Below are 17,410 nucleotides of genomic sequence, written 5' to 3'. Positions count from 1 at the left end.
TGGCGGAGTCAGCAAGTATGCAAATACTGTTCATCTTCCTCTAATAATGTTTCTGACCAAATTGGGTTCAAATCCATTCATAGCTTTATGACAAGTAGCACTTAAAGGAATATTATCTCTATTTCCCCATTAGGCCCCACCCCTTAGGCCCCTTGGGGGTCAGTCACCATTTATGCAAAATCTGTTCCCCTTCCCCCAATGATGTTTCTGACCAAATTGGGTTCAAATCCATTCATAACTTTATGACAAGTAGCGATTTAAATGAATTAACTCTATTTTCCCTCTGGAGCCCTGCCCCTTTGACCCCTCGGGGGTCAGAGTCACCATTTATGCCTGTTCCCCTTCCGTCAATGATGTTTCTGACCAAATTGGGTTCAAATCCATTCATAACTTTATGACTAGTAGCGATTTAAAGGAATTACCTCTATTTCCCCTATTGGGCCCTGCCTCTTTGGCCCCTCGGGGTTCAGAGTCATCATTTATGCAAAATCTGTTCCCCTTCCCCCAAGAATGTTTCTGACCAAATTGGGTCCAAATCCATTGATAACTTTATGACAAGTAGCGATTTAAAGGAATTACCTCTATTTCCCCTATGGAGCCCCCCACCCCTTTGGCCCCTCCGGGGTCAGTCACCATTTATGCAAAATCTGTTCCCCTTCCCCCAATGACGTTTCTGACCAAATTAGGTTCAAATCCATTCATAACTTTATAACTAGTAGCGATTTAAAGGAATTGCCTCAATTTCCCCTATTGGGCCCTGCCCCTCAGGCCCCTTGGGGTCAGAGTCACCATTTAAGCAAAATCTTATCCCCTTCCCCCAATGATAATTTTGACCAAATTGAGTTCAAATCCATTCATAACTTTATGACTAGTAGCGATTTAAAGGAATTAACTCTATTTCCCCTATATGGGGCCCTGCCCCTTTGGCCCCTCAGGGGTCAGAGTCACCATTTATGCAAAATCTGTTCATCTTCCCCAAAGCATGTTTCTGACCAAATTGGGTTCAAATCCATTAATAACTTTATGACAAGTAGCGATTTAAAGAATTACCTCTATTTCCCCTATGGAGCCCCGCCCCTTTGGCCCAGGGTCAGAGTCACCATTTATGCAAAATCTGTTCTCCTTCCCAAATGATGTTTTTGACCAAATTGGGTTCAAATCCATTAATAACTTTATGACTACATATGTAGTAGCGATTTAAATGAATTGCCTCCATTTCCCCTATTGGGCCCCACCCCTCAGGCCCCTTGGGGGTCAGACTCACCATTTATACAAAATTTGTTCCCCTTCACCCAAGGATGTTTCAGACCAAATTTGGTCAAAATCCACTGAGTAGTTTAGGACTAGTAGCGATTTAAATGAAAAGTTGACGGACTGACGACAGACGATGGACGGACGACGGACGCCGCGCCATGCCATAAGCTCACCGCCCATTCGGGCCAGGTGAGCTAAAAATAAAATCAGTTTAATACCAATTATTATTTTCTCCATCATGTACTACTGCAACAACACGTGTACAACAAGAGGCCCATGGGGCCTGTATCGCTCACCTGGTTGGATAAGACCAAATGTCGAAATAATGTTCATATTCAAATTGTTTTATTTGTAAAACTCTAACAATGCTATATATGGTTATAGTGTGGGAATCCGAACTGCTTTAAAGATTAATGAAGTCCAGACTCTCTAAGGTCTGAAAGACCTCAAGAATTGTTTATAGAACATGCATTCATCACTTTATGACTAGTAGCGATTTAAAGGAATTACCTCTATTTCCCATATTTGGCACCGCCCCTTTGGCCCCTCGGGGTCAGAATCACCATTTATGCAAAATCTGTTCCCCTTTCCCCAAGGATGTTTCTGACCAAATTGGGTTTAAATCCATTCATAACTTTATGACTAGTAGTGATTTAAAGGAATTACCTCTATTACCACTATTGGGCCCCGCCCCTTTGGCCCCTCAGGGGTCAGAATCACCATTTATGCAAAATCTTTTCCCCTTCCCCCAAGGATGTTTCTGACCAAATTGGGTTGAAATACATTCATAACTTTATGACAAGTAGAGATTTAGAGGAATTACCTCTATTTTCCATTTTTGGCCCTGCCCCTTTGGCCCCTCGGGGGTCAGAATCACCATTTATGCAAAATCTGTTCCCCATCCCCCAAGGATATTTCTGACAAAATTTGGTTCAAATCCATTCATAACTTTATGACTAGTAGTGATTTAAAGGAATTACCTTTATTTCCCCTATTGGGCCCGCCCCTTTTGCCCCTTGGGGGTCACAGCCACCATTTATGCAAAATCTTTTCCCCTTCCCCCAAGGATGTTTCTGACCAAGTTGGGTTCAAATCCATTCATAACTTTATGACAAGTAGCGATTTAAAGGAATTACCTTAATTTCCCCTATTGGGCCCCGCCCCTTTGGCCCCTCGGGGGTCAGAATCACCATTTATGCAAAATCTGTTCCCCTTCCCCCAAGGATGTTTCTGACCAAATTGGGTTCAAATCCATTGATAACTTTATGATTAGTAGTGATTTAAAGGAATTACCTCTATTTCACCTATTGGGCCCGCCCCTTTGGCCCCTTGGGGGTCAGAGCCACCATTTATGCAAAATCTCTTCCCCTTTCCCCAAGGATGTTTCTGACCAAATTGGGTTCAAATCCATTCATATCTATGACTAGTAGTGATTGAAAGGAATTACCTCTATTACCCCTATTGGGCCCCGCCCCTTTGGCCCCTCGGGGGTCAGAATCACCATTTATGCAAAATCTGTTCCCCTTCCCCCAAGGATGTTTCTGACCAAATTGGGTTGAAATCCATTCATAACTTTATGACAAGTAGCGATTTAAAGGAATTACCTTAATTTCCCCTATTGGGCCCCGCCCCTTTGGCCCCTCGGGGGTCACAGCCACTATTTATGCAAAATCTTTTCCCCTTCCCCCAAGGATGTTTCTGACCAAATTTGGTTGAAATCCATTCATAACTTTATGACTAGTAGTGATTTAAAGGAATTACCTCTATTACCCCTATTGGGCCCCGCCCCTTTGGCCCCTCGGGGGTCAGAATCACCATTTATGCAAAATCTGTTCCCCTTCCCCCAATGATAATTTTGACCAAATTGGGTTCAAATCCATTCATAACTTTATGACTAGTAGCGATTTAAAGGAATTACCTCTATTTCCCCTATTGGGCCCCGCCCCTTTGGCCCCTCAGGTGTCAGAGTCACCATTTATGCAAAATCTGTTCCCATTCTGCCAAGGATGTTTCTGGCCAAATTTGGTCAAAATCCAATAAGAACTTTATGACTAGTAGCGATTTGAAGCAAATGTTGACGGACGGACGGACGACGGACGACGGACGCTGCGCCATGGCATAAGCTCACCGGACCTTCGGTCCAGGTGAGCTAAAAATGACCTTCTGTTACCCGAGTGAATAATCATCAATGTGTTTGTATGGCCATTATTTTTTTTAATGTGCGCACGACCGTTGTGTACATTAAACTTGCACAATCATCGGTAATATTATTTCATGTGGGTTACAGTGTGTTCATTTTACATAAAATGGCTTCCTAGTGCACTATTTCAGTTTACACAGCACTAACATCATCGGAGGCCACGCGGTTTCAGATGTATGACATGTGTGTTCATTACACACACATCATTTATTTTTTGTCGGTATCCAAAAAGGACAACAAAGAAAACAAGAATTGGTCATTGTTCATTTTGTCAGATTGAAATCATAGTATTGAAAAAATACAAGCTGTCTGCGTGGCTTCATGTACACACGTGTAGTGTATGTTTCTACATAGAATGTATATGTACCAAAAATAATGACTGAGATACATGCTGGAATAGATAAATAGGTACCGTAACAATAAAAATATTTTGACTATAGAAAAATCTTTAATATTTTTCATTATTTTAATTGAAATAGACGGGTACGGGTTCGCCACACTTTGGTACGAGTTCACCAGCTGTTTTTACGGGTACTACTTTGCCAAAATTTGGGTACGAGTTTGTGGGTACGACTTTGAATGAGTTAACTATCTCTTGTTTGATATCGCTTTTATCAGCAACTGTTAGGCTTTGCTTTTATAAGCAATTGTTTGACATTGGTTTTATCAACAAATTAATCATAACTTGCTTTTATAAACTTATCCTTTGACATTGCTTTTAAAAAACCCTTTAACATTTAAACTTTAATAGACAAAGGCATTATAACCATATAAACTGTTTTTCAAATACATGTACTAATGTATGCATACAACAAAATCACAAAACAGTAATATAAGGAGCTGCCCTTCATGTTAACAGATAACATTGTCATTGAAAAACTTACTTCTGATGAGAAACTTTGGCAAAAATGAGCTAAAACTAAAACTCGTTGAAAATCCCGCAGCAGATTTTGGTCTCTGGCATTTGCTACTGCTTAACGAACTGTAAAGACCGTAGCTTGGTCCAACGTCCTGTAAATAGTATCTTATTAAATTCAACAAGACAATTTGGAGAATCATTTCGTGAGGGGGTAATCTTATAATATTTGTTGCCGTTATTACACCGAAAACGTCCAAAAATTACATTTTTCGTCAATCAAGGGGCCATAACTCAGCCAAATAGCATCCGTGAAAATTCGCGATCGAACTTTACTGAGCCTCTTAGGCATCTAATGTTGTTACCAAGTTTCAAGAAAATCCAATAATTTTTGTTGTTGTTATTCCACAGAAACGAAGTGTGACAGACGGACGGAAAACAGATAGAAAAACCCAAATCAATATCCCCCGTTTCGTTTTGGTGAAATCATGGGATAATAAATATGGTGAACCCTTATGAAGTTCCCATGACAAGAAATGTTAGCAGATATAGCTTGAGCAAACTTTTTTCTTTGATGTAGGTCAAAGGTCAAAATGTTTGTCAGCTAGAGTGACCTACTTCTGGTACATCAATACACTGCCTGACCTTAGGTGGACTTATGATGCTATGTTATAGTGTCAATCTAATGGTGAATTTAGGAATGGAGGGAAGGTTCTGTACAGAGAATTGATATGAAGTTTAACGGCCCATCAATATCTGCGGTGATATATATTCAACAAATAAATAAAAATTACATCAAACAAGAACGTAAAGTCTTAAATTAACAATTACATAAATTTGATAAAGAGTTTGAAATGAAATGCATTCTAGATTTTGTTATACAAATCACAATCCTTAGGATGTATCAATATGGTGGAAACATCCACTTGGACCCCTACACACGCTCTTTATGTTATTAACGTGGTAATATTTTTCACGATTTATATATGGCAAAAATGGATATTCTATCATTAAGTGCGTAACAGAAAAAGGTTCATAACATGCCACACAAACTGGTTGATGTCAGTTCTCCCTTTAAAAGATATGAATGTGTAACAAATGTGTGACCCAGTCTAAGGTTGGTGAGAATGACCTCCTATTTGATAGCTCTCTAACCTTGATATCAAGGACGAGAGCAACCTTTGTAGCCCCGTCTGTTTCGTTTCTGAGAATGCCAACATGGCCAAGAACCCAGCACAATATAATGTGATGTCTGAAAGACCTACAGTGTTAACGGACTAACAAATTTGATATACGTCCATGTCTATCATATTTAGTACAGAATGTCGTAAGTTCTATTATCTAGTCCAACATATCTCCAGGCCACATCATTACACAGTCTTTATAGTTTCTTACTCCAGTAATGTTGGAAGTTCAACGCAGCCAGAAGCTTTTGACAGGTGTCGTTTGTGGCATCATAAGTAATTAGCTAGAGACTTTCAACAAGCTATAATTAAAAGTATGTAAGTTTCTGTGCCCATATTAACATCAAAATATATCTGTGCTATTGCCACAGTGTGATAGAGCACTGTCTTGGCTCAAGTAAATACAGTAATATGTAGATAAATACAGTGATATGTAGATAAATACAGTAATATGTTGATAAATACAGTAATGTATAGGTAAATACAGTAATGAGTAGATAATATAGTAATGAGTAGATACATACAGAAATGAATAAGTAAATACAGTAATGAATAGATAAATATAGTAATGACTCATGAGTAGGTAAAAACAGTAATATGTAGGTGAATACAGTAATATGTAGATAAATATAAGTAATACGTAGGTAAATAATATTAATTGGTAGATAAATACAGTAATATGTAGGTAAAAATTAGTAATATGTAGATAAATACAGTAATATGTAGATAAATACAGTAATGAGTAGATAAATACAGTAATATGTAAACACAGTAATATGTAAATATAGGTAATTACAGTAATATATAGGTTATTACAGTAATGTGTAGGTAAATACAGTAATGAGTAGATAAATACAGTAATGAGTAGATAAATACAGTAATATGTAGATAAATACAGTAATGTATAGGTAAACATACTGTTACTAAGTGTTTAGTACTGTAGTTATCATGCAGGTCACCTTCACTAGAGTTAAAGTTGGAATGGCTTATTGCTGAATCACTTAAATAATTATAATATTGCTTTTTAACTTAAAATTTCATGAAGGCATAAAAATGAAGGGGGCTTATTTGTAGACAGGGCTTACTTGTGGAAAGGAGCTTATTTGTGGACAGGGGCTTATTTGTGGACAGGGTTTACTTGTGGACAGGGGCTTATTTGTGGACAGGGCTTATTTGTAGACAGGGCTTACTTGTGGACAGGGCATATTTGTGGACAGGGGCTTACTTGTGAAAAGGAGCTTGTATTTGTGGACAGGGGCTTATTTGTGGACAGGGGCTTATTTGTGGACAGGGCATATTTGTAGACAGGGCTTACTTGTGGACAGGGGCTTATTTGTGGACAGGGCTTACTTGTGAAAAGGAGCTTGTATTTGTGGACAGGGGCTTATTTGTGGACAGGGGCTTATTTGTGGACATGGGCTTATTTGTGGACAGGGGGGTTATTTGTTGACAGGGCTTACTTGTGGACAGGGGCTTATTTGTGGACAGGGCTTACTTGTGAAAAGGAGCTTGTATTTGTGGACAGGGGCTTATTTGTGGACAGGGGCTTATTTGTGGACAGGGGCTTATTTGTGGACAGGGCTTATTTGTGGACATGGGCTTATTTGTGAACAGGGGCTTATTGGTGGACATGGGCTTATTTGTGAACAGGGGCTTATTTGAAGATACATGCCAGTACCTTGGAATCGCATGCCATCAGAGATGAACTGCTCACACAATTCAGATAACAATCCTGTAGGTATACAGACTCTTGAAGTCCACATCCATCAACTAGTTCCTTCTTCTCCTTGTCCACTCCAACAAATGCTGTATATTGACACACAACATTGGCGGATATACTCACTAGGGTTATCTCCCCTTTCTTATCATCTTTTGTATCACCTGTAAATATCAAAACATGGTTAGCCTTATAATTCAACTCCATACTAAAAGTATTAAGAAACAAATACTGCAATCAAATCTCCTCTTATGAGACAGCCAGGATTAATCCAGATAGTATGATTGTGTCTGTATATCATTCCAAGCAAGAATGAAAGTGTTATTAAGTGGGAATCTCATTACAGTAAACTCCGGTTTTCAAGAAGTCAGTCGGACCATGAAAACAACTTCGTAGAAACCGGACTTCGTGAAACACGACTAGTCCTCCCTGTCTAAAATTAGTCTCGATATATATACCGTTCACAAGCTGGCTAGCTAGGCCTAGCGTAAATGTGTAAACACTAACTGTATGATCAGTATTTAAAAACAACAATCACTGGACATTTTGTTAAACTTGTGTTACATTTTAATTATTATTTACAAATTGTTATTAGCACAACGTACGCTAAACGCATGCATTGAATCATGTGTACATTAGCCTATATACAGTACACGTGTACGTATCAGTTACACAGGAAAATATACCGGCGAGCGATCATCGAATTTTTTTTTTCATACTTTCGTAAAAAAGTCAGTCATTTGTTTCTGTTTTGAAGAATAATGACACTTGTCAGCAAAGTCAGAAAGTTTGGTGATACACGCAAACATTGTTTCATCGACATTCTCGCGTGACTCTACGAACATTTTTATTTTGTCAACACTGTCCACGAACTCTACGAGAGTAGGAATTTTCAATTCAATCCCGGTATCACTATCGCTGTCCGACTCAGAGTCTTCCGATTTGTTATCCATTTTGTTTTTCATTTCCTCAATAACATCACTCTGTGTTGTTTGTTCAGTGGTGACAATATCCTCGTTGATCGTCACACTTTCGGAGTAGCCATTTTGACACCTTCCTTCGTGTATAAAGTGACAAACAAATGAACAGTGACTTGTTTTTACAGCGATTTATATCGGGTAGGGTTAATGAGTTGTTTTCACAGTTCGTACATACAGGTAAATTATCCCGTGGGGACCCCCAGACCATATCGCACAAAGCGATAGTTCGTACATAGCGACTTCGTGAATACAGGATTAATTTACAAAGGTTTATATAGAGGCTCAGTAGGGGATTTTTAAAGACTTCGTGAAATGCGGTATATCGTTAAATCCGACTTCGTGAAATGTGGAGTTTACTGTACTATATTCTGCCTGAGGGAATACAACTGGGAGAGAACCAAACCAATTGGCCAGTTCTGAGACTTTTGAAACATTGATCTTCTAGTTGTGCAATGAACAGATTTTTACATTGGTAAGTCTGATTTTTTTTTTTTTCATTTTAAACAGTTAAAAATTATCAAGACAATAAAAAAACAATAAATCATACACAATGGAGACTCATGTAAAATTTTGATCATTCAATTTAAAGTCACCGCTTGAAACTACAGTAGTCGTTATCAGTTATTTTTAATTAATGGAAAAACTTTCTCATTTCATATGAACATATACATGTATTTATAAATGTATCTTACTATACATACAGAGTTGTAATAATATACCTGTAGTGTTTATCTCATAGTCTTTGATCTGGGCCTTTGCTGCAAGGCGGTGGACTGGAAATGACTCGTCAGATTGAACCTTAGTGATGAGGTCAAAGGTCATAGTGTGTTGTATTGTATTTTCTTTCCCCTATGTCACCTTTCAGGCTAACTGAACTTTGACCTCCCTAAAATATGTAAAAATGCTAGCTACATGTATCAACATGGTTATTGGTGTATGGCAGTAATAACAGATATAAGCTATAATTGAAAATCATAATTATCCACAGGTGGTTGTTATTGACAGGTTATAATTATAGAGAGGTTGTTGTTAAAAACAAGTTATAATCAAAGACAAGTGGTTTTATAGACAGGTGATCATTATAAACAGATGGTTGTTATAGACAGGTGATCATTTTATACAGATGCTTGTTATTGACTGGTTATGATTATAGACAGGTGGTTGTTATAGACAGGTGATCATTTTATACAGATGCTTGTTATTGACTGGTTATGATTATAGACATGTGGTTGTTATAGACAGGTGATCATTATAAACAGATGGTTGTTATAGACAGGTGATCATTTTATACAGATGCTTGTTATTGACTGGTTATGATTATAGACATGTGGTTGTTATTTACAGGTGATAGTTATAGACAGGTTGTTTTTGTTGACAGATGATAATTATAGACAGATGGTTGTTTTAGACAGGTGATCATTATAGACAGATGGTTGTTATAGTCAGGTGATCATAATAGGCAGGTTATTATTATAGACATATGGTTGTATTAGACAGCTAATGTTATTTAGAGGAATATGAAATTAGATGAAATATAAGTTACCTCTGTGAGATTTTCCTCTCCCTGGACCAGTGCATAGGCAATAACCTTCCCTCCCTTGAACACAGGTGGAACCTGCCTTGGGATGTTAATGGCATTACAGCCTGGTGGAAGAGTCCACTCCAGCTTTAGGTTTGTTATGGGCTGCTGCATGGCACATTTGAGTACAGCCATGACCTTTAAAAAACAGGTGTAGTCAGGTACTGTAGGAGGTTGTTTAAATCAATATGAAAAAGCATGAACATGACAAAAGAGAATATGCTATTTTGCAATGACATGGAAACTTCAGGAAGGTATTAAAAGCTCACTGTAACACAGATATTTCATGGTTTATGTTTACTCTGACATGAAGACTTAACTTATTCTGACATGAAGGCTAAGGATGTATGCTAAATTACTCTGACATGAAGGCTTAAGTTTGTATATGATTATTTCAATCTGTGTTCTACAGTGTAACTTAAGCCTACCTTACTGTGACATAGAGACTTAAGCATGTATGCAACCTTATTGTGATATTGAGACTTAAGGGTGTATGCTACCTTCCTATGACATGGAGATTATGGATGTATGCTACCTTATTGTGATATTGAGACTTAAGGGTGTATGCTACAAATGTATCTTACTGTGACATGGAGACTTAAGGATGTATGGAACCTTATTGTGACATAGAGACTTAAGGGTGTATGCTACCTTCCTATGACAAGGAGACTTAAGGATGTATGTTACCTTATTGTGATATTGAGACTTAAGGGTGTATGCTACAAATGTACCTTACTGTGACATAGAGACTTAAGGATGTATGGAACCTTATTGTGACATAGAGACTTAAGGATGCATGTTACCTTACTGTGACATCTGACTACAAATTCAGACTTACAGCAGGCATAATGCTAACCTTTCTACTTTCCCAGAAAAATCCCACTTAGAACAATATATCTTTTGTGTTGCTCAAGGGTGAAAATAACCTGGGGCAAAAAATACCATGTATACAGTATTGTGGCGGAGAAGGAAAAATGCATGTGTGCCTTCCGAACTGATCTGTCAGGAGATATGGGCCTGATCAAACGGTACTGAAATATTAGGAAAATTGTCACTCCATTGATAATACAGTGTAAGAGTAGTTCTAACATCTACAAATAGCGTAACATTTGATCATATCAAAATCAAAACAGATCTTAACCTTGTTCTGTAGCTTTTCATTGTCTTTAACAAAAGTCGCTAAGCCATTGGTAACCTTAGCAACATTCCTTGTGAGAGATGTGGATGCTCCAGAACCAATGCCAAAGGTGAAAATTCTGAAATTTATAAGACCAAGCATTGTTATTTTGATTTACAGTAAATCTTTGGTCAGTTCGAACAGAATTAAATCAATATTGATAAACCTGTTGGAATTATACAAAATTATGCATGAGTTCAGAGGTTTACCATATTTATACATGTAGATATTTGTTTGTTCAAATACAATGTAAATTAAAGCCTTCAGTCTGAATATGTAGAGAAAACTCAGATAAGTCAAAGTCGACGGGACCAAGCAAAATATTCGACTTATCCGATGGTTTGACTTATCCGTGTGTATACGAAGACAAAATTTTACTGACCCGAGTATTAACATCGGCTGTATGCCAAATAAGTGCTTGATAACATGGTCGAAAATAAGCTCATCAGATGTATTCAATTCAAGCATGTTCGACATAAGTGAGTTTTACTGTACATGTAAATAACAAGAGGCCCATTGGGCCTGAATAGCCCAAGCTGTACAAACCAGCTCAGGAACCCTAATTGATGTGAGTTTCAACATAGATTTACTTTATGTGGACCCAATTACATGTAAAACCATAAACTTTGTTGAGATTTCACCCGTACCCTAACTTTACGTAAATATTACTGTTATATTTAATTTGTTTACCCAAAAGGAGTTTTTTACACATTTGACTCCTGTGACCTTAAAAAATGGGTCAAGGTCATTCATATGAACAGACTTGGTAGCCTTTTACCTCGATACAGGCCTAATATCAGATCTCTCATTTGAACATACATGATCCTTGTGACCCTGAAATACATATGTAGGTCAAGGTCATTCACTTAAATAAAATGGTAGACCTTCATCCCACTGCCCCACTGGAGTCATCCTCGATACTCCAGGGGTTAAGTTCACTTTCGCTCACCTCCCCCTGGAATATGTCATACCTAATTGAAGGCACACAACTGATTTTGATCGGGAAACCTGAATAGTTGCTAAAGCTAATGCATTTCTTGTGAAGATTACAGAGGAATGACTGTGACCAACTTCAAAGCCAGTCAATTTAATGGTATGGCATATCTGAAATTTGCAGGATGTATCTCACTGTATATCAATTTAAGGATCTTAGTCTAGACACAAGATGGTTTTGATTTTGCTACGACATTTTCTAAGAGTAAAAAGAGGGAAATTTATTGAATGTTACCCCTGAAATATCAAGGATGACACTTAAGTTAATAACCAGCATGAAGCCTAAGACACTGGTACAAGTTGATTGAACTCAATGTTGATTAACAAAGTAATATCACTGACCTGGTAGTTAAGGCATTTTCCCTGGCAAGTTTAATTACTTCACTCGTATTGGATACTTCTCCATCTGTCAGCAGGAACACCTTCAGGAATAAAGCATTATACAGTCAATCCTGTCTATAAGGTCAGTGAAGGGCCAGTAGACCAGGTGGCCTTTATAGGCAGGTTCCACTATGCAGAACATATTATTGGAGCACAACAGTCTGAGTTTATAGCCTCTTTATGTTTTTGTAACCTATCAATTTTAATGAAATAACAACAATATATGTATTAAATGGTAAAATATATATACCCTATAATTAGGATATAGTGTGAGAATCAATACCATAGTTTTTGATAATTGTAATTAAAAAACGGGAAACTACCCGCTGTTTATGAGTATTCCCTAATGCTCCACTCTCTATATGTAAATGAGCCACAGAAAATATGTCATAGACCCTTGCGCAGACAGATTTGTGTTGAAGAATGGCAAACTGGAGATCCAAGCCACGAACCAGAGGGCCAAAGCCAATGAGACGAAGTGGTTACTGCCCCGAAGGCAAAGAAAAGGAATGGGTAAAAACCACAAAACTACTACTCAACACCAGTCGGTTGGGCAAAAATAAAAGGTAGTGGGTATGTTAAATGTGAAAAGCCACCATGAATCGGCAGTGAATCTTCTAAGCATTTGATAAACAAACACAGGATTTTCTGTTTTCATCTGCAGGGATGTAACTGGGCATGCAGAGTAAATGGCTCACATTCTTTTTTTAGATGTTTATTTCATACTCGGTTCCCATTCTATTTTTAGATGTTTATTTCATACTCGGTTCACATTCTATTTTTAGATGTTTATTACAAAGTTGGTTCACATTCTATTTTTAGATGTTTATAACATACTTGGTTCACATTCTATTTTTAGATGTTTATTTCATACTCGGTTCACATTCTATTTTTAGATGTTTATTTCATACTCGGTTCACATTCTATTTTTAGATGTTTATTACAAAGTTGGTTCACATTCTATTTTTAGATGTTTATTACATACTTGGTTCACATTCTATATTTAGATGTCTATTATATACTTGGTTCACATTCTATTTTTAGATGTCTATTACATACTTGGTTCACATTCTATTTTTAGATGTTTATTACATACTTGGTTCACATTCTATTTTTAGATGTTTATTACAAAGTTGGTTCACATTCTATTTTTAGATGTTTATTACATACTTGGTTCACATTCTATATTTAGATGTCTATAACATACTTGGTTCACATTCTATTTTTAGATGTTTATTATATACATGTACTTGGTTCACATTCTATTTTTAGATGTCTATTACATACTTGGTTCACATTCTATTTTTAGATGTTTATAACATACTTGGTTCACATTCTATATTTAGATGTTTATAACATACTTAATTGGTTCACATTCTATTTTTAGATGTTTATTATATACATGTACTTGGTTTACATTCTATTTTGAAATGTTTATTACATACTCGGGTCACATTCCATTTTCAGATATTTATTACATACTTTAATTATAAATTGTTGACACAACTGAGCAGGTCTGAGGGAAATTAAATGAAGATAAACCCAATGTGGATTATGAGAGGCTTCAATTTAACACAAGCAAGAGTGTTTAAATATATAATTATCATAAAGTATCATAAAGAAGAATGGCTAGGCATGACACTGGAAGTCATGTAATCTGATACATTATGGCTTGACATGGTATGGATGGAGGAAATTTTGAAATATTTTAAGCATGTTTTTGTTTGCTGTCACGTTAGAGAGGTCTTTGTGAGAGAAAGCATTGACTAACATGAGTCTACATGTACGCCCTGTACATAAAATAATTCTAAAGTGTATCATTGTCCAGGGATTGAGACAGACAGAGGCAGTATATCAGGCAGACAGGTGGGTCAGTGTATCAGGGACAAAGGTGGGGGCAGTGTATCACGGAGACAGGTGGGTCAGTGTATCAGGGACAAAGGTGGGGGCAGTGTATCAGGGACAAAGGTGGGGGCAGTGTATCAGGGACAAAGGTGGGGGCAGTGTATCAGGGACAAAGGTGGGGACAGTGTATCAGGGACAAAGGTGGGTCAGTGTATCAGGGACAAAGGTGGGGACAGTGTATCAGAGAGACAGGTGGGGACAGTGTATCAGGGAGACAGGTTGGACAGTGTATCAGGGAGACATGTGGGGTAGTGTATCAGGGAGACAGGTTGGACAGTGTATCGGGGACACAGGTGGGGACAGTGTATCAGGGAGACAGGTGGGGACAGTGTATCAGGGAGACAGGTTGGACAGTGTATCAGGGAGACATGTGGGGTAGTGTATCAGGGAGACAGGTTGGACAGTGTATCGGGGACACAGGTGGGGACAGTGTATCAGGGAGACAGGTGGGGCAGTGTATCAGGGAGACAGGTGGGACAGTGTATCAGGGAGACAGGTTGGGGCAGTGTATCAGGGAGACAGGTTGGACAGTGTATCAGGGAGACATGTGGGGTAGTGTATCAGGGAGACAGGTTGGACAGTGTATCGGGGACACAGGTGGGGACAGTGTATCAGGGAGACAGGTGGGGTAGTGTATCAGGGACAAAGGTGGGGGCAGTGTATCAGGGAGACAGGTTGGGGCAGTGTATCAGGGAGACAGGTGGGGCAGTGTATCGGGGAGACGTGGGGTAGTGTATCAGGGACAGAGGTGGGGGCAGTATATCAGGGAGATAGACGGGGGAGTGTATCAGGGGGACAGGTTGGGCAGTGTATCAGGGAGACAGGTGGGGGCAGTGTATAGAGGAGACAGGTTGGGCAGTGTATCTGGGAGACAGGTGGAGCAGTGTATCAGGGAGACAGGTGGGACAGTGTATCTGGGAGACAGGTGGGACAGTGTATCTGGGAGACAGGTGGGTCAGTGTATCTGGGAGACAGGTGGGTCAGTGTATCAGGGAGACAGGGAGGACAGTGTATCAGGGAGACAGGTGGGGCAGTGTATCAGGGAGACTGGTGGGGACAGTGTATCAGGGAGACAGGTGGGGACAGTGTATCAGGGAGACAGGTGGGACAGTGTATGAGGGAGACAGGTGGAGCAGTGTATCAGGGAGACAGGTGGGACAGTGTATCTGGGAGACAGGTGGGTCAGTGTATCTGGGAGACAGGTGGGTCAGTGTATCAGGGAGACAGGTGGGGCAGTGTATCAGGGAGACAGGTGGGACAGTGTATCTGGGAGACAGGTGGGACAGTGTATCTGGGAGACAGGTGGGTCAGTGTATCTGGGAGACAGGTGGGTCAGTGTATCAGGGAGACAGGTGGGGCAGTGTATCAGGGAGACTGGTGGGGACAGTGTATCAGAGAGACAGGTGGGGACAGTGTATCAGGGAGACAGGTGGGGCAGTGTATCAGGGAGAAAGGTGGGGGCAGTGTATCAGGAAGACAGGTGGGGCAGTGTATAGAGGAGACAGGTGGGGCAGTGTATCAGGGAGACGTGGGGTAGTGTATCAGGGACAAAGGTGGGGGCAGTGTATCAGGGACAAAGGTGGGGGCAGTGTATCAGAGAGACAGGTGGGGGCAGTGTATCAGGGGGACAGGTGGGGGCAGTGTATCAGGGAGACAGGTGGGGCAGTGTATCAGGGAGACAGGTGGGGACAGTGTAACAGGGAGACAGGTGGGGCAGTGTATCAGGGAGACAGGTGGGGACAGTGTAACAGGGAGACAGGTGGGGACAGTGTATCAGGGAGACAGGTGGGGCAGTGTTTCAGGGGGACAAGTGTGGGCAGTGTATCAGAGAGACAGGTGGGGACAGTGTATCAGAGAGACAGGTTGGGGCAGTGTATCAGGGAGACAGGTGGGGACAGTGTATCAGGGAGACAGGTGGGGGTAGTGTACCAGAGAGACAGGTGGGGGGGTAGTGTATCAGAGAGACAGGTGGGGACAGTGTATTAGGGAGACAGGTGGGGACAGTGTATCAGGGAGACAGGTGGGGACAGTGTATTAGGGAGACAGGTGGGGACAGTGTATCAGAGAGACAGGTGGGGGCAGTGTATTAGGGAGACAGGTGGGGACAGTGTATCAGAGAGACAGGTGGGGGCAGTGTATCAGAGAGACAGGTGGGGCAGTGTATCAAGGAGACAGGTGGGGCAGTGTATCAGGGAGACAGGTGGGGACAGTGTATCAGGGAGACAGGTGGTGACAGTGTATCAGGAGGACAGGTGGGGACAGTGTATCAAGGAGACAGGTGGGGCAGTGTATCAGAGAGACAGGTGGGGACAGTGTATTAGGGAGACAGGTGGGGCAGTGTATCAGGGAGACAGGTTGGGACAGTGTATCAGGGAGACAGGTGGGGACAGTGTATCAGGGAGACAGGTGGTGACAGTGTATCAGGAGGACAGGTGGGGACAGTGTATCAGGGAGACAGGTTGGGACAGTGTATCAGAGAGACAGATGGGGCAGTGTTTCAGGGAGACAGGTGGGGCAGTGTATAGAGGAGACAGGTGGGGCAGTGTATCAGGGAGACAGGTGGGGACAGTGTATTAGGGAGACAGGTGGGGACAGTGTATTAGGGAGACAGGTGGGGGCAGTGTATCAGAGAGACAGGTGGGGCAGTGTATCAAGGAGACAGGTGGGGCAGTGTATCAGAGAGACAGGTGGGGACAGTGTATTAGGGAGACAGGTGGGGCAGTGTATCAGGGAGACAGGTGGGGACAGTGTATCAGGGAGACAGGTTGGGACAGTGTATCAGAGAGACAGATGGGGGCAGTGTATCAGGGAGACAGGTGGGGCAGTGTATAGAGGAGACAGGTGGGGCAGTGTATCAGGGAGACAGGTGGGGACAGTGTATTAGGGAGACAGGTGGGGCAGTGTATCAGGGAGACAGGTGGGGCAGTGTATAGAGGAGACAGGTTGGGACAGTGTATCAGGGAGACAGGTGGGGACAGTGTATCAGGGAGACAGGTGGGGGCAGTGTATCAGGGAGACAGGTGGGGCAGTGTATCAGGGAGACAGGTGGGGACAGTGTATCAGGGAGACAGGTGGGGACAGTGTATCAGAGAGACAGATGGGGGCAGTGTATCAGGGAGACAGGTGGGGCAGTGTATAGAGGAGACAGGTGGGGCAGTGTATCAGGGAGACAGGTGGGGACAGT

General features: G+C 40.7%; 1 protein-coding gene across 1 annotated transcript in view; it reads right to left on the bottom strand.

Annotated features, from left to right (window-relative positions):
* LOC117316228 (von Willebrand factor A domain-containing protein 5A-like) overlaps nt 1-17,410 on the bottom strand; it is a 39,004-nt gene that overhangs the window by 7,470 nt on the left and 14,124 nt on the right. Inside the window, exons 9-16 of the mRNA XM_033870767.1 lie at nt 12,283-12,362; nt 10,912-11,026; nt 9,735-9,908; nt 8,911-8,989; nt 8,011-8,268; nt 7,163-7,375; nt 6,720-6,877; nt 4,339-4,465 (exon numbers count right to left, since the gene is read on the bottom strand). Of these exons, the coding sequence (XP_033726658.1) occupies nt 4,339-4,465; nt 6,720-6,877; nt 7,163-7,375; nt 8,011-8,268; nt 8,911-8,989; nt 9,735-9,908; nt 10,912-11,026; nt 12,283-12,362 (1,204 nt within the window). The remainder of the gene's footprint in view (nt 1-4,338; nt 4,466-6,719; nt 6,878-7,162; nt 7,376-8,010; nt 8,269-8,910; nt 8,990-9,734; nt 9,909-10,911; nt 11,027-12,282; nt 12,363-17,410) is intronic.

Source organism: Pecten maximus, chromosome 18 (assembly GCF_902652985.1).
Source record: "Pecten maximus chromosome 18, xPecMax1.1, whole genome shotgun sequence".
NCBI lineage: Eukaryota > Metazoa > Mollusca > Bivalvia > Pectinida > Pectinidae > Pecten > Pecten maximus.
Note: the sequence above shows the minus strand (reverse complement) of the source record. Positions and strands in the feature narration are given on the sequence as shown.